At 46.3% G+C, this 21,334-nt stretch overlaps 1 protein-coding gene across 8 annotated transcripts in view; it reads left to right on the top strand.

The window, feature by feature from the left end:
* The window catches only part of ssbp4 (single stranded DNA binding protein 4), a 105,521-nt gene extending 94,294 nt beyond the window's left edge, over nt 1-11,227 (top strand). For 3 of the 8 annotated variants that reach the window (XM_059638617.1, XM_059638615.1, XM_059638616.1), the window contains 5 exons: nt 73-164; nt 4,367-4,445; nt 5,685-5,713; nt 8,164-8,265; nt 8,573-11,227. In XM_059638617.1, the coding sequence (XP_059494600.1) occupies nt 73-164; nt 4,367-4,445; nt 5,685-5,713; nt 8,164-8,265; nt 8,573-8,602 (332 nt within the window). In that variant the 3' untranslated portion in view covers nt 8,603-11,227. The remainder of the gene's footprint in view (nt 1-72; nt 165-4,366; nt 4,446-5,684; nt 5,714-8,163; nt 8,266-8,572) is intronic. The other 5 variants (XM_059638621.1, XR_009442826.1, XM_059638619.1 and 2 more) reach the window with 5 other exon arrangements.
* The last annotated feature ends 10,107 nt before the right edge of the window (nt 11,228-21,334 follow it).

Raw genomic sequence — 21,334 nt, 5'->3', positions numbered from 1 at the left:
ACATCCATTCTTCAAAATTCTGACAAGTTCACTGCCTCACTTCCATCGTGACCTGTTTCCATTCACCTGCAGCTTCTGCCGTTTTCTTGGTAGACTCCACAAACTCCAGCGAGAACATGTACCCGAGGATTGCGCCCCTGGGAGCAGCAAGCAGCCGTTCCAGTGTAAGTCTGTGCCAGCGATGGGCCGAGCCAGGGCTACAGCTGCCAAATAGCTTAATCGGATCATAAGGCCACATAAATCTTTTCCTCAGCTGTCTGTTGTTGGCCTCAGTACCTCTGGATTAAGGTGAGATGCTGAGGCTGGTTTCGGTAGCCTGGCCCCCTGCTCCTGATGAACTCTCCAGTCTCAGGACAGGTTTGGCTATGATGCAGTTAAATATTCTGCTTTCACTGACTACCTTTGAATTTGACACCAATGAGACTGTAACCAGCGAAGATCAGGACAAGGGAACATACTCCCAGCCAGTAAATCTCCACCCAGCTCTTGACTAATTGCCTGTAGAAATACTGACCATGATATTGGGACCTCTGCACTTCACTATTCCAGGCTACTCCTGCCTGGTTTCCCAAATGTTACCCTCTGTAATCCTCAGCTCATTCAAAATCCTGTGTATTCTAAATCCCAGTTAGCAATCACTCTGTGGACTTACCTCTCCATGGCTCTATACCCTCCACCAGCCCCAATACCCCCTCCCTATCTCTGTAGTCTTCTTCAGCCCCGATGGTCCTCTCTATCTCTGTAACCCCCTGCAGCCCCTACACCCCCTCCCTATCTCTGTAACCCCCCCCAGCCCCTACACCCCCTCCCTATCTCTGTAACCCCCTCCAGCCCCTACACCCCCTCCCTATCTCTGTAACCCCCTCCAGCCCCTACACACCCTCCCTATCTCTGTAACCCCCTCTGGCACCCACATCCCTCCCTATCTCTGTAAGCTCCTCCAGCCACTACACTCCCTCCCTATCTCTGTAACCCCCTCTGGCCCCTAAACCCCCTCCCTATCTCTGTAACCCCCTCCAGCCCCTACACACCCTCCCTATCTCTGTAACCCCCTCTGGCCCCTAAACCCCCTCCCTATCTCTGTAACCCTCTCCAGGCCCTACACCCCCTCCCTATCTCTGTAACCTCCTCCAGCCTCTACACCCCCTCCCTATCTCTATCTCTGTAGTCTTCTTCAGCCCCGACGGTCCTCTCTATCTCTGTAACCTCCTCCAGCTCATACACCCCCACCCTATCTCTGTAACCCCCTCCAGCCCCTACACCCCCTCCCTAACTCTGTAACCCTGTCCAGCCCCTACACCCCACCCTATCTCTGTAACCCCCTCCAGCCCCTAAACTCACCCCTTATCGCTGTAAACCCCTCCAGCCCCTACGCCCCCTCCCTATTAGGTAACCTCCTCTGGCACACACATCCCTCCCTATCTCTGTAACCTCCTCCAGCCCCTACACCCCCTCCCTATCTCTGTAAACCCCTCCACCCCTACACGCCCTCCCTATCTCTGTAACCCCCTCTGGCCCCTACACCCCCTCCCTATCTCTGTAACCCTCTCCAGGCCCTACACCCCTTCCCTATCTCTGTAACCTCCTCCAGCCCCTACACCTCCTCCCTATCTCTGTAACCTCCTCCAGCCCCTACACCCCCTCCCTATCTCTGTAACCTCCTCCAGCCCCTACACCCCCTCCCTATCTCTGTAACCCCCTCCAGCCCCTACACCCCCTCCCTATCTCTGTAACCTCCTCCAGCCCCTACACCTCCTCCCTATCTCTGTAATATCCTCCAGCCCCTACACCCCATCCCTCTCTCTGTAACCCCCTCCAGCCCCTACACCCCCTCCCTATCTCTGTAACCCCCTCCAGCCCCTACACCCCCTCCCTATCTCTGTAATCCCCTCCACCTCTACACGCCCTCCCTATCTCTGTAACCCCCTCTGGCCCCTACACCCCCTCCCTATCTCTATAACCCCCTCCAGCCCCTACACCCCCTCCCTATCTCTGTAATATCCTCCAGCCCCTACACCCCCTCCCTATCTCTGTAACCCCCTCTGGCCCCTACACCCCCTCCCTACCTCTGTAACCCCCTCTGGCCCCTACACCCCCTCCCTATCTCTGTAACCCCCTCCAGCCCCTACACCCCCTCCCTCTCTCTGTAACCCCCTCCAGCCCCTACACCCCCTCCCTATCTCTGTAACCCCCTCCAGCCCCTACACTGGGAATCAGTGGCCAAAGCTGTCCGAAGTGAAGGAGGAGTATCGAGGAAGACATCGAGCACCTCGAGACCTACCGTCAGGAAAAAGTGAAAACCAGGAAAAAACAGTGTAAGGAATGCACTGTCACGCCAATGCCCCACTCACCCCTTCCCGCTACTACCTTCTGCCCTGAGTGTAACAGAGCCTGTGGAAGCCGCATCAGACTGTACAGCCATCTACAGACTTACCCTGAGAGTGGAAGAAAATTATCCATGTCTGTGAGGGACTGCCAATGGGGATGAATAGCTGGATTACTCCCAGGGTTACATGCTAGTGAGAGAAGGAATAGGAGGGTACAGCAGATAAACGCATGGCCAAGGAGTTGTGCAAGGGGCAGGGATTTACATTTTTGGATCTTTGGAATCTCTTCTGAGGTAGAAATGACCTATATAAGAAGGACAGATTGCAACTGAATTGGAAGCGGACAAATATCCTTGTCAGGAGATTTACTCGTGCAACTTGGAAGGCTTTAAGCTAGTAAGAGAGGGACCCAAAGAGATAGTAAGAAAGGAAATAAGTCTGTGACGAGTGCAAATGAGAAGAGGAGCAAGTCAAATAGTCAAGGAAGGTAAGAGCAAGGCAGAGGACGAGGTAAGACTATAAAATTAAACTGCATTTGTTAATGCAAGAGGGCTGACAGTTAAGGCAGATGAACTCAGGTCATGGGTTGGGGATATGGGACTGGAATATCATAGCAATAATAGGGACATGGCTCAGGGAACAGCAGGATTTGGAGGTTAATATTCCAGGACTTGAAGGATAGAGAGCGTGGTTGGTGGGTGGGGGTTGGGGGTGCAGGTAGGGGTTTGCAAGGGAGGAGGTGGAGTAGTGTTTTTGGTTAGGATGACGTTATGCCTATACTTAGGGACGATGTTCCTGGAGTGTGTCCAGGGAAGTTATTTGAGTGGAACTGAGGTTAAGAAAGGATGATCACCTTATTGCCAGCAGCAGTTGTGGAAGCAAGGTCATTGGGGTCATTTAAGAGACTGCTGGACATGCATATGGTCACAGAAATTTGAGGGTGCACACATGAGGATCAATGGTCGGCACAACATTGTGCGCTGAAGGGCCTGTTCTGTGCTGTACTGTTCTATGTTCTATGTTCTATGTTCTATCCCCGCCCTATCTCTGTATCCTCCTCCAGTCCCTACACCCCATCCCTATCTCTGTAACCCCCTCCAGCCCCTACACCCCCTCCCTATCTCTGTAACCACCTCCAACCCCTACACCCCCTCCCTATCTCTGTAAACCCCTCCACCTCTACACGCCCTCCCTATCTCTGTAACCCCCTCCAGCCCCTACACCCCCTCCCTATCTCTGTAACCCCCTCCACCTCTACACGCCCTCCCTATCTCTGTAACCCCCTCCAGCCCCTACACCCCCTCCCTATCTCTGTAACCCCCTCCAGCCCCTACATCCCCGCCCTATCTAGGTAACCTCCTCTGGCACCCACATCCCTCCCTACACTTATCCGGAGCAGGTTTTCGTTGCTGAGCCATTTGTGGCCGCACCTAGAGCTGCCTGGAATTTCCACCCCAAATCTCTCCAGCTGTTGCTTCTCCTTTAAGACAGTCTTTGAAAGTTCTTAATCACCAAAATAGCATCCCTTCCTGTTACTAGGTGTCAAAGATTGCTTAATAATCCTCTTGTGAAGCACTTTGGGGCCATTTTATGACATTAAAGCTGCTACACAAATGGAAGTTGTAGTCAGGAGGAAGAATGAAATTGCAACCATTCACTTTGTTAAGATTTGAAGAAATTCCCTTCAGTGTAATTGCTGCTGTAGGAAATGTGTCAGCAGGATCCTACAAACAGTGACGTGATAATATGCAGGCAATCTGCTTCTGTGATGTTTATTGGAAAGTAAATACTGACCCCGGGAATTCAGGGATCAAACAGTGGTTTGGGGATATTTATCGTCATCCCACAGTCCCACAAAAAGTTGCAGTGTAACTGAGGGGCTCAGTAGCTGAGAGGTTAGACAGTGTTCAACTGAACACACGGGTCAATGAGCTAAGTTCTAATATTGCAATGACAGGCACCTTGCGGTGGCTCAGTGTGAACAAGATCATCCTCACGTTTTCCATTCTCATCATCTAATCAAACCTTTTCTCATTCAGTTCCAGATGGGTCCAGGAGCTGAGGGTTCATTGGCTGGAATGGCAGTCATGGAATCTCATCATATAAATGGTGCACTAGGTAACACCATGTGGCATGGAGTCACATAGAGTTATACAGACTTAGCCTGCAGAAACACAGAGTAATACACACCTTAGCCTGGAGTAATACAGACTTTATGATGGCATCTTAGATGCTGCTTGGCCTGCTGTGTTCATCCAGCTTCACACTTTGTTATCTCGGATTCTCCAGCATCTGCAGTTCCCATTATCTCTGATCACAATTTATGATGGTGTACCTTGGTTTCTCTATCTGAATGAATTTATAATCCTTTTTTGAGAAAGGTTAGAAATCATTCTCCCCCCCGGAAACAGGTGTAAACATTCAGCAATAAGTAAGATGCATGTTCCTTTCTGCAATGAAATGTCAGTTTTCTTGGTAGAATTATGAGGAGCCATTAGCATTTACTGCCATAAAGATCAACAGTGCTGTGTCCTCAGTGTAATCACTGATATATTTAACTTCAAAACAAGTGTGACATTATTCACTTTAATCAGAAGAATAGAAAAACAGAATATTGTTTTTAAAAAGTGTTGAACTTGTAAACATTGAGAATTCAGTGGGGTGTAGGAATGTATTAAACCAGATGAGTTTTTACAACAGCTGACAGTGGTCACATGGTTACCATTAGATTTTTACTGAATTTCGATTTCACTAACTGCTGGGTTGGGGTTCGAACCCTTGTCCCCAGGACATGAACCTGGGGTTCTCTGGTTGCTTGTGACATTACCTCAACATTACCACTTCAGGGAATGGGAAAATTAAGAAGGATCTCAATAGGATCGACTCTGAGAGTTTATTTCCCATGGCTGGGAGGACAGCCTCAGGAGAGGGAGCTGATCATTTCTGACCGGGATGGAGAGAAATCCTTTCTCCCGCCAGGTGATGAATTTTGAAATTCTTTACCCCAGAGTGAAGGGGAAGCTGTAATTAATGAATATGCTTAATGTCCGTATGGATTGAATTTTGGCCTCTCAGGGAATCAAGGGAAATGGGGAAGGTCAGCCATGACCATCTTCAATGTCGAGTGAACTTGACCTGCTCCCATTTTAATTTCTTATCCTAACTTTTTAACAGGAGGTGATCAAACTCTGCATCTTGGGTAACACAGAGTAATTCAATCCTGGACCTGAATTAGTAATCTTTAACAAAGACAGAGAATGTTGGAGAAATTCAGCCTGTCTAGCAGCCCCTTAAGAGAGGCTTCTTCAGGTCTGCAGTAGGCCAATAAGTGTCTGATTGCCACTTTACATTTTGCAGGTACTGCTGATATGGATGGGTTGTCAAAGGTAAGTTCAAACATGTTGCAGCTTGTGGATTGTTTATTTCTCTGCCTTGTTATTTTATCGAGTCTACAGCAGTCCATTCGACATGACTGACCTATCCTACATTAACACCAGCCTCCTTCTGCCACACTTCACCTCAACATTTTCTTTCAATCATTCCCGGGATGTCTGCTGTTGATATAATGGAGTCAAGGAGCCTTAACAGATTCCCCACCAACACCGCCACCACCACCCACCCGCCCCCCAGGAAACAGGGGAAAGTTCTCCGCTGGTTGGAGTCATACCTGGCACAAGGAAAGGTGGTTATGATTGTTGGAGGTCAGTCTTCTCAGCTCCAGGCTATCTCTGCAGGAGTTCCTCAGGGTAGCATCTGAGGCACAGCCATCTTCAGCTGCTTCATCACTGCTCAAAACTCCTCATAACTGATACAGTCCATGTCCAAATATAGCAAGATCTGGACAATATCCAGGCTTGGGCTGGCAACTGGCAAGTAACAATCATGCAACACAAATGCCAGGCATTGATCACTTCCAAGAAGAGAGATTCTAACTGTCTCCCTTTGACGGTCAATGGAATTATCATTGCTGAATTCCCCACTATCAATATGCTAGGGTTTACCACTGACCAGAATCTCAACTGGACCACCCATATAAATTCTGTGGTTACAGCAACAGGTCAGAAGCTGGGAATACTGCAGCAAGTAACTCAGCTCCTGACTTCCCAAAGCCTGCCCACCATCTACAAGGCTCAAGTCAGGACTGTGATGAAATACTCCCCACTTGCCTGGATGAGTGCAGCTCCAACAACACTCAAGAAGCTTGACACCATCAAGTACAAAGCACATCCACGAATATCCACTCCCTCTACCACCAATGCCCAGGAGCAGCAATGTGTACTATCTACAAGATTTACTGCAGAAATTCACTGAATGTCCTTTGAAAGAGTGTTCCAGACAGACCTCTACCATTTAGAGGGACAAGGGCAGCAGTTGCATGCGAACTCCACCCCCTTCAAATTCCCATCCAAGCCACTCATCATCCTGACTTGGAAATATATCACCGTTCCTTCAGTGTCACTGGGTCAGAATCCTGGAATTCCCTCCCTAAGGGCATTGTGGGTCAACTACAGCACATGGACTGCTGTGGTTCAAGAAGGCAGCTCACCCCCACGTTCTCAAGGGACAACTAGGGACAATAAATGCTGTGTGTGGAAACTTTGGCAAAGTTTGTACCCAGAAATAATGATAGTGATAATGATTAGTGGTGCCATATTTAGTGATGTGGGTTGAAGGATAAATATCCAGGTCACCAGGAAATCCCCCAAGCTCTCCTTCAAAGTAACAGCCATCCGAGCAGGCCAACGTTCTGCATCCAAAAACAACACTGTAGACAGTGCAGCACTCCTTCAGCACTGTACTGGGAACCTCAGTTTTGATTACAGGCTTGAGTCCATGAAGTGGAACTTGAATGTCTGATTTTGGGGCAGATGTTCTACCTGCTGAGACATGGCTGGCATATGGTGCATGGTTATGGAGAATATGTTCTTGGAACTCCTGATAAACGGGTTTTCCTGTCAGTATGAGGCAAGTTACAGCCCCAGGGTCCACATTTGCACCAGACGTTGGGCTGTAGCACTCCTCAGGCTCAGCTGGGAGCTCGGTTTGAAACAACAACCAGTCAGAGAGAGTGTTTCTGTCATATCTATGCCATAAAGACCCCCAGAATCTTGGTCTATCTGCAAATAAGCACAGGCAGTAGTGAATTGATCAGCAAGGTTGAGATGTGACCTTGTAGAGGTTCATAAAATCGTGAGGAGTGTAGATAGGGTTAATGGTAGATGTATTTTCCCTAGTTTGGGGGATTTCAAGACTGGAGGTATATTTTTAAGGTGAGAGACAAGAGATTTAAAAAAGATGAGGGACAATTTTATTTACACAGAGGTGGTTTGCATGTGCAATGAACTTCCTGAGGAAGTGGTGGATAAGGATACAATTTCTATGTTTAAAAGACACTCGGATAAATATATGAATAGGAACAGCTTGGGGGGATATGGGCCAGGAACAGGCAGGTGGGACTAGTTTAGTTGGGGATTATGTTCAGCATCATCTGGTTGGACCAAAGGGCCAGTTTCCATGCTGTATGACTGTGACAGACATACATTTAAAAGCATGTGTCAAACTCATATTCAGTCTCCATCTAGTGCCTGCTTGCTACCATGTTTTCAGTTTCCTGTATCAGTTCCTAATGTTAGTTTGGAATCATGCTGGATTAATTCTTCCTTGTTTTTTCATGTACACACGAAGTTTACTATGGAGATTACGAGGGGTGGGATATTTGATGGAAAGGTTAGGGGCTAGGGGGTGTGGTAATACTGTGAATCTTGTCAATGAATTATCACAACTCCTTGGATGTTAGCACGTCAATGACCAATGCTCCTCATCCTTGTCCTTTTAGAATTCACCAAACAATATGACTGGGGTGAGCAATCCCCTGGGAACACCTCGTGATGATGGCGAGCTGGCAGGAAACTTTTTAAATCCATTTCAAAATGAAAGTGTAAGTTGGCTATAGGTCTCTCACCCCTTCCTGTTATGGCTGTTTTCATTGAATTAATACGAATTCTCCCAGCCTCGGTCAATATTACTGGATGAAACTACCAGTCATACATTTCATTGATGACCTTCCCTTGCATCAACTTTTGAGGGTGGTCTCTTGGTATCTGGAAATGAAAAAAATTGGAGGGCTATAGAATAAGACGGAAGTGGAAATAATTGGGCAACTCTTTCAAAGGCTGGTTTGGGTACAGTGGGCTGAATAGCCTCCCCTGCGATAATCTTTCATGTGCCGTGCTTTCATTTTGCAGTACTCTCCCAGGATGACAATGAGCGTGTGACTGAATCCTCAAAACCCCCTCACCAGTCCTTACACAACCAAGCCAGAAATGAAAAGATCATATTCACATGGGAGGCCAGTCCCGTTCAAAATAAATCATATTTAATGGACAAAGACCAGACTCCAAGGTGGTGGTGAATCCTCAGGAATTACATTGGGACAAGCTGCTTATGGAGCCCTGAGCTTTCCTGGAGGAGCTGAAGAGGTCACCTTACCCACCAGGGGATGGATGGGGGTAAGGACCAAAGGAGGAGGGTGACAGAGTGAAAGAACAGTGCAGCGTAATCAAAGACATTTTGTTGTCTTAAGATGTTTTTTTGTATCAGAGGTATGTCCATTCAGCCAACAAAGAAACAAGATTGAGCAACCTTGAGCAGGGACACTGTGAATATTTCAGCTGCTAAGCGATGTTTGATCAAACTACAGCATCCTTTCTGATACCAAAGTGGCGACCTTTTAAAGAAGGTGGATTGGTGAGGTTGGTGGAGGGCCATTGTACTGACAGCTAATGAGCTGATTATTTTTCCCTCTAGGTCAATGATGCCTATGGGTGGGGCCTGTATTTGCTCAGCTCACTGACACCGACTGGGCCCAACTATTAAATCGCAAAGTGCATTCATACTGTTTACCTGTGTGTAACAGGCTCTTGCAGGGCAAGGGGATAACAAGTAGTGTAGTGAGCTGAATTGATGGTGTTGGACAGGGCACTGAGAGAACAACCTTCTCTTGTGCTGAGTCCTTGGGATCTTTAAAATCTATCAAAGACGCAGCACTGTGCGATACAGAGCAGCCTCACATCGTAGCCAATGACTTTGATTAATAACACAAGTTCATTGCAAGGGGAAAACCTAACATTTTGACCTTGGAAGGAGGTTATTGCAGGCCTTCATTGACTTGACAGGATTGTGAGTAAAGTGTTAATTCAGGGATTCTTCCACTAAAAGGTCACATGGTCGAACGAGGAAAAGGACAATTAATTTGAAATCATGCAGAGTTAAAGAAAAATCTTTGGGATATTTTAAGGAAGAGTTGGATGAAGTGATGAGAGTTTGTGCATTACTAGGTATTTCTACTTGTATGAACCATGTTTCTCCTATGTCTGGTTTCCCAAAACTGACCATTTTCCCAGAGAAGACAACAGTTTCCTCAGATTATTCCAGATAACAGATACTTGCCAATGAATTGATATTACATCTGATGGAAGTTAATTCTCCCTCGAATCCCCTCATGTGACGGTTACTTCTAATCCAATTCTTGTGAATGAAGCTGATCACACTTCTGAATTATTTTTCAGACTTTTCACTATTTAATGCAGCATTGAGCCAAAGGGATCTGATCAACTACTGATCATCAGCTCCTTGGTCTGCACTCAGGGCTGTCATACAGTCTTGGAAATTATTGTTCTCGCTCACTCTTTCTCCACCTGGCTCCCCAACTTGTGTGCCACATTTTCACACTTGAAACAATTAAGTTCTCACATTTCTGCTCAAGCATTTGCAGTCCCTCTTGCACATCACGTGTCTTTCTCCTCTGAAAGCTGGGAAAACACTGTCCAATCTGTGCTGAAATTCAAGACCTACGTTCAAGCTCGCCTAAATGCAATTGGTTGCTGCTTTCACATTTGATTGACCAGTTCTCAGGCTCTGATAGTGAAGTTGTTGGAATTTCAGTCCTGGAAAGGTCTGCCTCATGCTCTCCCACACCCAGAGTGGTCGCAATGGGAATAATGTTGTCTGTCTACCTGGCCAAGTGAGGTTACTAAGAGGTGATGGGAGTGTTGCATGTCAATAACACATTAACAAGCAATGGCGCTGAGTGAATATTGCACTGAGAAACCATCCCTCATATCTTGAATGAGGGGGCTCCAGCGTGAACACACTCCCAAGGTGTTACTAAGACAAAGGCCCAGAGTGTAACTCGCATAGAGGGATCATAGAGCTGTAATTGCTGGATACATTGGACTGCTTCAGCTTGCTTCAACACAAAGGTCAAGGGAGAAGGGGATGCTTTAAATCAGCCAGGGATTTCCAACAGACCCCCAAACCTCTGCCCCCTTGATCACTATACGGTGGTTGTGGGAGTCTTAAGGTGGAGACAGAAATCAAGCTGCAGGACATACATGATTACAAATGATATCACGGTAAATTTCTAATCCTCCTTTCTAGATTTAATGTGAAATATGTGGCAATTTACTGCTGGAGGCCCAATACCCATGTACCCCAAACTGACAAGTGTTAGGGGAATATTTAGGGTGCTCCTCAGACAAGATCACTCAAACTATGGAAGATACAAAGTCTGCCGCTTGACACAAAAGACCTCAGTCACATTCTGATGTTTTATTTGATATATCTGTTTTAAATGTTATAACACTGTACGGCCCCAAATTTCTGCTGTCTACCAACTGATGTATAACTAAATTAAACTATTTGTTATGTCCTGATAGTATCAAACACAAAGAAGTGCACAAGACAGCTTGTTGATCCCAATCCCATGGACCATGGTTTGCCAGTCAATCTGTATAGTATACAGTCACCTGTGTTCTCTATATATTGTAAAGATTCTTTGAATAATCAGTTGCATACTAAACTGCATCAATAAATATCATAGACTCATTTCTTATTCAAAATGTAGCTTTCTTTCAAACAAGCAAAACAGGTCACACAATTCATTAAAATTGTAGCAGTCTTTCTCTAGGTGAGCCCCTAGCATCCATTCATTCCAATTTGGTTGTGTATCTATACTCATCCCAGTCTACTCTCCACAACCTTATTAACCCATGCTCCCAATTCCACCTCAGTCCGTAACAGCCCATCCAGTCCTATCTTTCACTCATCTGCTCAATCATGTCATTCCTTAACCCGACCACAACTGTGTCGGTTTCAGAGGACAAGAAAATGGGGAAGCAGCACAAAGACTGGAAAGATCTCTTCCTGCTTTAGAGAGAAAAATTTAGGCAATGCTTTCAGATTAAGTGATGAGTCCATTGTTTAGCAAGGACTGGCAACATCTCCACAATAATCCTTAACACCAGTGCCTGCAAGGCTGCATACACACCTTTTTACTATCCTCCTTATTCACGCATGACTACGTAACCAAGCCCAGCTCTACCTTCATTTAGAAATTTGCTGATACCACTCTTATGGATCGGATCACAATGTCAAGACAGCATACAAAGGAGATAGTAGGAACTACAGATGCTGGAGAATCTGAGATAACAAGGTGTAGAGCTGGATGAACACAGCAGGCCAAGCAGCACCAGAGGAGCAGGAAAGCTGACATTTCGGGCCTAGGCCCCATCTTCAGAAAGCATTGTTACACCTTGTTAACACAGCATATGAAGGAGACAGACCACTTAGCAGCATGGTGTAAAGACAAAAACTCCCCCTCAATGTCAGCAAAACAAAGGAACTTGTCATGGACCTCAGCAAGCAGCATCGAGGACACGTCCCTGCCTGCAACGTTGTTGAGGTGGAGGTAGTCAAGAGCTTCAAAGTTCCTAAGAGTAATTATCACCAAAGATCTCACCTGGTCCATCTACAAAGCTACTGCCAAGGCATACAAACATCCCTACTTCCTCAAAAAGAAATTCAGGATATCCACAAAAAGTCTTACCAATCTTTCTTTAAAAATAGAGATGCACCATAGCCTGCTACCTGAATGCATCACAGCCTGGTGTGGCAACTGCTCTGACCAAGATAGCAAGAAATTAGTCCAGTCCATGACAAAAATCAGCCTTCCTTCCATTAATTTCATCTACACTTCCTGCTGCTTCAGGAAAGAAACTAACATAATCAGATTCCTCCTCCACCCCAGATATAGTCCAACATCATCCATCAGACAGAAGATGCAAAAGTTTGAAACCACATACCAACTTTTCCCCTGTTATTAGGCTTATGAACAGACGTTTCATATAAAGAAACAAAGAAACCTACAGCACAGGAACAGGCCCTTCGGCCCTCCAAGCCTGCACTGATCAAGATCCTCTGTCTAATTTGTCATCTATTTTCTAACGGTCTGTGTCCAATTGCTCTCTGCCCATCCATGTACCTGTCTAGATACATCTTAAAAGACACTATCGTGTCTGTGTCTACCACCTTCGCTGGCAATGCGTTCCAGGCACCCACCATCCTCTGTGTAAAGAACTTTCCATGCATATCTCCCTTAAACTTTCCTCCTCTCACTTTGAACTCATGACCCCTAGTAATTGAGTCCCCCACCCTGTGAAAAAGCTTCTTGCTATCCACCCTGTCTATACCCCTCATGATTTTGTAGACCTCAATCAGGTCCCCCCTCAATCTCCGTCTTTCTAATGAAAATAATCCTAATCTATTCAACCTCTCTTCATAGTTAGCACCCTCCATACCAGGCAACATCCTGGTGAACATCCTCTGCACCCTCTCCAAAGCATCCACATCCTTTTTGTAATGTGGCGACCAGAACTGTACACAGTACTCCAAATGTGGCCGAACCAAAGTCCTATACCACTGCAACATGACCTGCCAACTCTTGTACTCAATACCCCATCCAATGAAGGAAAGCATGCCATATGCCTTCTTGACCACCCTATTGACCTGTGTTGTCACATTCAAGGATCAATGGACCTGAACACGTAAATCTCTCTGTTCATCAATTTTCCCCAGGACTTTTCCATTTACCGCATAGTTCGCCCTTGAATTTGATCATCCAAAATGCATCACCTTGCATTTGCCCGGATTGAACTCCATCTGCCATTTATCTGCCCAACTCTCCAGTCTATCTATATTCTGCTGTAATTTCTGACAGTCCCCTTCAATATCAGCTACTCCACCAATCTTCGTGTCATCTGCAAACTTGCTGATCAGACCATCTACACCTTTCTCCAGATCAGTTACATATATCACAAACAACAGTGGTCCCAGCACAGATCCCTGTGGAACACCACTGGTCACAGGTCTCCAATTTGAGAAAATCCCTTCTACTACTACCCTCTGTCTCCTGTTGCCCAGCCAGTTTTTTATCCATCTAGCTAGCACACCCTGGACTCCATGTGACTTACTTTCTCCATCTGCCTGCCATGGGGAACCTTATCAAATGCCTTACTGAAGTCCATGTATATGACATCTACAGCCTTCCCCTCGTCAATCAACTTTGTCACGTCCTTAAAGAATTCTATTAAGTTGGTAAGACGTGACCTTCCCTGTACAAAACCATGTTGCCTATCACTGATAAGCCCATTTTCTTCCAAATGGGAATAGATCCTATCCCTCAGCACCTTCTCCAGTAGCTTCCCTAGCACTGACGTCAGGCTCACTGGTCGATAATTACCTGGATTATCCTGGCTGCCCTTTTTAAACAAGGGGACAACATTAGCAATCTCCAGTCCTCTGGGACCTCACCCGTGTCTAAGGACACTGCAAAGATATCTGTTAGGGCCCCAGCTATTTCCTCTCTCACTTCCCTCAGTAACCTGGGATAGATCCCATCCGGACCTGGGGACTTATCCACCTTAATGTCTTTTAGGATACCTCACAATTCCTCCTTGTGTCAACTTGACCTAGACTAAGCAAACATCTATCCCTCACCTCAACATCCATCATGTCCCTCTCCTTGGTGGATACCGATGCAAAGTATTCATTAAGAATGTCACCCATTTTCTCTGACTCAGCACATAACTTTCCTTCTTTGTCCTTAAGTGGGCCAATCCTTTCTCTAGTTACCCTCTTGCTCTTTATATATGAATAAAAGGCTTTGGGATTTTCCTTAACCATGTTTGCCAGCAATATCTCATGTCCTCTCTAAGCCCTCTTAATGCCTCGTTTCAGATTCGCTCTACATTCCCGATATTCTTGCAAAGCTTCGTCCGTCTTCAGCCGCCTAGACCTCATGTATGCTTCCTTTTTTCTCTTGGCTAGTCTCACAATTTCACCTGTCATCCATGGTTCCCTAATCTTGCCATTTCTATCCCTCATTTTCACAGGAACATGTCTCTCCTGCACACTAATCAACCTCTCCTTAAAAGCCTCCCACATGTCAAATGTGGATTTACCTTCAAACAGTTTCTCCCAATCTACATTCCTTAGATCCTCCGATTAGACATGAGTTAGGAAGCATGGACTGGGAGCAGTTGTTCCATGGTAAGGGAACTATAGACATGTGGAGACTGTTTAAGGAACAGTTGTTGGGAGTGATGAGTAAATATGTCCCTCTGAGACAGGCAAGAAGGGGTAAGATTAGGGAACCTTGGATGATGAGAGCGGTGGAGCTTCTTGTGAAAAGGAAGAAGGTAGCTGACATAAGGTGGAGGAAGCTAGGGTCAAGTTCAGCTAGAGAGGATTACATGCAGGCAAGGAAGGAGCTCAAAAATGGTCTGAGGAGAGCCAGGAGGGGGCACGAGAAAGGCTTGGCAGAAGGAATCCGGGAAAACACAAAGGCATTTTACACTTACGTGAGGAATAAGAGAATGGTCAAAGAAAGAGTAGGGCCGATCAGGGATAGCATAGGGAACTTGTGTGTGGAGCCTGAGGAGGTAGGGGAAGCCCTAAATGAGTTTTTTGCTTCTGTCTTTACGAAAGAAACGAACTTTGTAGTGAATGAAACCTTTGAAGAGCAGGTGTGCATGCTGGAATGGATAGAGATAGAGGAAGCTGATGTGCTGAAAATTTTGTCAAACATTAGGATTGACAAGTCGCCAGGCCCGGATCAGATTTGTCCTCGGCTGCTTTGGGAAGCGAGAAATGCAATTGCTTCGCCACTTGCGAAGATCTTTGCATCCTCGCTCTCCACTGGAGTCGTACCTGAGGACTGGAGAGAGGCAAATGTAATTCCTCTCTTCAAGAAAGGAAATAGGGAAATCCCCGGCAATTATAGACCAGTAAGTCTCACGTCTGTCGTCTGCAAGGTGTTAGAAAGGATTCTGAGGGATGAGATTTATGACCATCTGGAAGAGCATGGCTTGATCAAATACAGTCAACACGGCTTTGTGAGGGGTAGGTCATGCCTTACAAACCTTATCGAGTTTTTTGAGGATGTGACTAGAAAAGTTGATGAGGGTCGAGCTGTGGATGTGGTGTATATGGACCTCAGTAAGGCATTTGATAAGGTTCCCCATGGTAGGCTCATTCAGAAGGTCAGGAGGAATGGGATACAGGGGAACTTAGCTGCTTGGATACAGAATTGGCTGGCCAACAGAAGACAGCGAGTGGTAGTAGAAGGAAAATATTCTGCCTGGAAGTCAGTGGTGAGTAGGGTTCCACAGGGCTCTGTCCTTGGGCCTCTACTGTTTGTAATTTTTATTAATGACTTGGATGAGGGGATTGAAGGATGGGTCAGCAAGTTTGCAGACGACACAAAGGTCGGAGGTGTCGTTGACAGTATAGAGGGCTGTTGTAGGCTGCAGCGGGACATTGACAGGATGCAGAGATGGGCTGAGAGGTGGCAGATGGAGTTCAACCTGGATAAATGCGAGGTGATGCATTTTGGAAGGTCGAATTTGAAAGCTGAGTACAGGATTAAGGATAGGATTCTTGGCAGCGTGGAGGAACAGAGGAATCTTGGTGTGCAGATACATAGATCCCTTAAAATGGCCACCCAAGTGGACAGGGTTGTTAAGAAAGCATGTGGTGTTTTGGCTTTCATTAACAGGGGGATTGAGTTTAAGAGTCGTGAGATCTTGTTGCAGCTCTATAAAACTTTGGTTAGACCGCACTTGGAATACTGCGTCCAGTTCTGGGCGCCCTATTATAGGAAAGATGTGGATGCTTTGGAGAGGGTTCAGAGGAGGTTTACCAGGATGCTGCCTGGACTGGAGGGCTTATCTTATGAAGAGAGGTTGACTGAGCTCGGTCTCTTTTCATTGGAGAAAAGGAGGAGGAGAGGGGACCTAATTGAGGTATACAAGATAATGAGAGGCATAGATAGAGTTGATAGCCAGAGACTATTTCCCAGGGCAGAAATGGCTAGCACGAGGGGTCATAGTTTTAAGCTGGTTGGTGGAAAGTATAGAGGGGATGTCAGAGGCAGGTTCTTTACGCAGAGAGTTGTGAGAGCATGGAATGCGTTGCCAGCAGCAGTTGTGGAAGCAAGGTCATTGGGGTCATTTAAGAGACTGCTGGACACGTATATGGTCACAGAAATTTGAGGGTGCATACATGAGGATCAATGGTCGGCACAACATCGTGGGCTGAAGGGCCTGTTCTGTGCTGTACTGTTCTATGATCTATGTTCTATGTTCTCTATCCTGCCGAATCTTGGTATAGTCAGCCTTCCCCCAGTTTAGTGCTCTTCCTTTAGGACCACTCCTATCCTTGTCCACGAGTATTGTAAAACATACGGAATTGTGGTCGCTATTTCCAAAGTAGTCCCCTATTGTAATATTAACCACCTGGCCGGGTTCATTCCCCAGCACCAGGTCCAGTATGGCCCTTTCCCGAGTTGGACTACATACACACTGCTCTAGAAAACCCTCCTGGACACACTATACTGGAGTTGATCTTTCTCTAGACCTTCTCTGTAGCTGCAACGCCATATTCTGCATTGTTACTAACAGATGTACTAACGTAAAGGTAATGATTTGTTTGGCTATATTAAATGATGCTTTTCACTATCTCAATACATGTGAAAATGATAAATCAAATCCCAGTACAATAGTTATGTAGATTAGACATATATAGTGCCCCGGAGGCAGAAGCAATTAGAGACGATTAGACATGATATGTTGAAACAATAAACTAAAGTCGTTGTGCAGGGACAGTCATTAATTTAACTTTTGTACAGATTCTTGGATGCTTATAGAAAAGGTCCTTCAATGATACTTGCTCTACTCCTGCATTAAAAATGTGCCCTTGATATGAGGCATTCCACTCCCACACATCCCAGATGTCCGCATTAATAAAGGACCGCAACATCCCCCCCGCAGTGATCGAGAACACCCTTGATCATGTCTCCCACATTTCTCGCAACACATCCCTCACGCCCTGCCCCCGCAATAGCCGCCCTAAGAGAATCCCCCTCGTTCTCACATAACACCCCAACCTCTGGATACAACGCATCATCCTCTGACACTGCCGCCATCTACAATCCGACCCCACCACCCAAGACATTTTTCCATCCCCACCCTTGTCTGCCTTCCAGAGAGACCACTCTCTCCGTGACTCCCTTGTCCGCTCCACACTCCCCTCCAACCCCACCACACCCGCACCTTCCCCTGCAACCGCAGGAAATGCTACACTTGCCCCCACACCTCCTCCCTCACCCCCATCCCAGGCCCCAAGATGACTTTCCATATCAAGTAGATGTTCACCTGCACATCTGCAAAATGTAGCATACTGTATCCACTGTACACGTTGTGGCTTCCTGTACTTTGGGGAAACTAAGCGGAGGCTTGGGGACCGCTTTGCAGAACACCTACGCTCCGTTCGCAATAAACAACTGCACCTCCCAGTCACAAACCATTTCCACTCCCCCTCCCATTCTTTAGATGACATGTCCATCATGGGCCTCCTGCAGTGCCACAATGATGCCACCCGAAGGTTGCAGGAACAGCAACTCATATTATGCTTGGGAACCCTGCAGTCCAATGGTGTCAATATAGACTTCACAAACTTCAAAATCTCCCCTTCCCCCACTGCAGTCCAAAACCAGCCCAGCTCGACCCTCCCCCCACTGCATCCCAAAACCAGCCTAGCTCTTCCCCACCTCCCTAACCTGTTCTTCCTCTCACCTATCCCCTTCTCCCACCTCAAGCTGCACCTCCATTTCTCACCTACTAACCTCATCCCGCCTCCTTGACCTGTCTGTCCTCCCCCAGGCTGGCCTATCCCCTCCCCACCTATCTTCTCCTCTACCCATCTTCGGTCCGCCTCCCCCTCTCTCCCTATTTATTTCAGAACCCTCTCCCCATCCCCCTCTCTGATGAAGGGTCTAGGCCCGAAACGTCAGCTTTTGTGCTCCTGAGATGCTGCTTGGCCTGCTGTGTTCATCCAGCTTCACACTTTGTTATCTTGGATTCTCCAGCATCTGCAGTTCCCATTATGTCTCCTATCCCTTGGTATGGGGTGCTGCTTTCAAAAAGCACAGAAGGAGCAACATCAGGAAAAACCATCTCTCAGCAACTGCTCAACTCGGAGCATTCACACCTTTGAGAAAGTTGAACTTTCAAACTCCACACCAAAGCCCTGAATATGCACACGTAGGCCCAGCTCAGTGACTGACTGTTTGCACCACCCTCGTGATCATCAAAACCAGCCTAGGATGTAATAATACTCCCTAAATCAGGGGTGATTCTGAATGCTGACCCTACATGTGCTATTTCAGAATTAACTGCTCACAAAACTCAGGCATTTGGAAAAACTTAAAAGTGTCACCTTGAGACAGTAAAAGGGTGGTACTGAAGTAATAAAGGTGGTGGGCGGGGGGGGGGGGGGGGTGGGAAGGAAAGTGTTGCGTATTTTAAAAGGCATTAGGGTGGACAAGTCAATGATAATAAAATGTGAGGCTGGATGAACACAGCAGGCCAAGCAGCATCTCAGGAGCACAAAAGCTGACGCTTCGGGCCTAGACCCTTAGGTCTGCATGATATCTATCCCAGGTTACTGAGGGAAGTGAGAGGGGAAATAGCTGGGGGCCTTAACAGTTATCTTTGCAGCATCTTTGAGCACGGGTGAGGTCCCAGGGGTCTGTAGAATTGCTAATGTTGTCCCCTTGTTTAAGAAGGGTAGCAAGGATATTCCAAGTAATTATAGACTGGTGAGCCTGACATCAGTGGTGGGGAAGCTGCTAGAGAAGATACTGAGGGATAGGATCTATTTACATTTGGAAGAAAATGGGCTCATTAGTGATAGACAGGGTAGATCACGTCTAACCAACTTGATAGAATTCTTTGAGGAAGTGACAAGGTTGATAGATGAGGTAAGGGCTGTGGATATCATATACATGGACTTCAGTAAGGCATTTGATAAGCTTCTCTATGGCAGGCTGATGGAGAAAGTAAAGTTGCATGGGGTACTAGTTAGATGCATAGAGAACTGGCTGGGCAACAGGAGACAGAGTTGAAGTGGAAGGGAGTTTCTCAAAATGGAGAACTGCGACCAGTGGTGTTCCACAGGGATCTGTGTTGGGACCACTGTTGTTTGTGATATACATAAATGTTCTGGAGGAAGGTATAGGTAGTCTTATTAGCAAGTTTGCAGATGACACTGAGATTGGTGGAGTAGCAGATAGTGAAGCGGACTGTTGGAGAATGCTGCAGAATATAGATAGATTCGAGAGTTGGGCAGATGGAGTTCAATCCAGGCAAATGTGAGGTGATGCATTTTGGAAGATCCAATTCAAGAGCAAATTATACGGTGAACGGAAAAGCCCTGGGGAAAATTATGCACAGAGAGATCTGACTGTTCAAGTCTATTGTACCCTGAAGGTGGCAACACAGGTTGACAGAGCGGTCAAGAAGGCGTACAGCATGCTTTCATTCATCTGATGGGCTATTGAGTGCAAGAGTTGGCAGGTCATATTGCAGTTGTATAGGACTTTGGTTTGACCACATTTGGAATACTGCACACAGTTCTGGTCACCACATTACCAAAAGGATGTGGATGCATTGGAGAGGGTGCAGAGGTTCACCAAGGTGTTGCCAGGTATGGAGGGCACTAATCTATGAAGAGAGGTTGAGTATATTAGGATTATTTACATACAAAAGATAGAGGTTGAGGGGGGATCCTGATTGAGGTCTACAAAATCATGACAGGAACAGACAGGGTGGATAGCAAGAAGCTTTCCCCATGTGCCCCCGTCCCCCAGAGTGGGGGACTCAATTACTAGGAGGTCACAATTTCAAGGTGAGGGGGAAAAGTTTAAGGGAGATGTGTGGAAAGTTCTTTTATGCAGAGGGTGGTGGGTGCCTGGAACACGTTGCCAGCGGAGGTGGTAGAAGCAGGTACAATAGCTTCATTTAAGATGCATCTAGGCAGATACATGAATGGGCAGGGAGCAGAGGAATACACATCCTTGGAAAATAAGTTATAGGTTTATATACAGGATCTGGATCGGCACAGGCTTGGAGGGCTGAAGGGCCTGCTCCTGTGCTGTAATGTTCTTTGTTCTTAAATGCAGAAGGTAACACATTACCCTATGAGCATGCACTGAGAAATAGAGAAAGCTCTGCTCAAGGCCAGTGGACATTAGTGCTGCTTCCCACGGCAGTTATTGAGACTGCTTTAAATAGGAAGTTATTTCCAGCCAAACAATCCATAGCTGGGTGAAGTAATTACAAACATCTGACCTTTGACTGACTATAAATTAATGCCAGACCATTTTAAAACCAGATGGTAACCATCACCTGGTTACATGTGGGAGACATTGTTCAGCAAGGTCAAGTTGGACTGAAGGGTCTGTTTGTGCTGTATGATTCTAACCCAGAAGATAGAAGTATAGAACATCATTAAAGGCTAAATGCACACCTGGGGTTTTTTTGGGAAAAAGAGAATTTGAAAGACATGGCTTAAAAAAAAGGAATTGAGATCTTCATAAAGAAAATATTGAGTTTCAGATCCAGCTGCTATTCGTCGAATGATGAAAAGGAGGATGCAAAAGAAAGAAAAACATTGGTTACTGTATTTTTCTCCACCTGTAGCAATAGTATTCAAATCAATGTAAAATGCTTTGGTATGCTGAAAGGCTGTGGGAGGCACAAAAGCCTCAATTTGCATTTTCTAAAAAAGAGGAATTCAAATGACTTTTCTTGAAAAGGGTGACAAGGCAT

This window comes from Stegostoma tigrinum, chromosome 30 (genome assembly GCF_030684315.1).
Source record: "Stegostoma tigrinum isolate sSteTig4 chromosome 30, sSteTig4.hap1, whole genome shotgun sequence".
In the NCBI taxonomy this organism is placed as follows: domain Eukaryota; kingdom Metazoa; phylum Chordata; class Chondrichthyes; order Orectolobiformes; family Stegostomatidae; genus Stegostoma; species Stegostoma tigrinum.
This window is presented reverse-complemented; position numbering and strand designations above follow the sequence as displayed.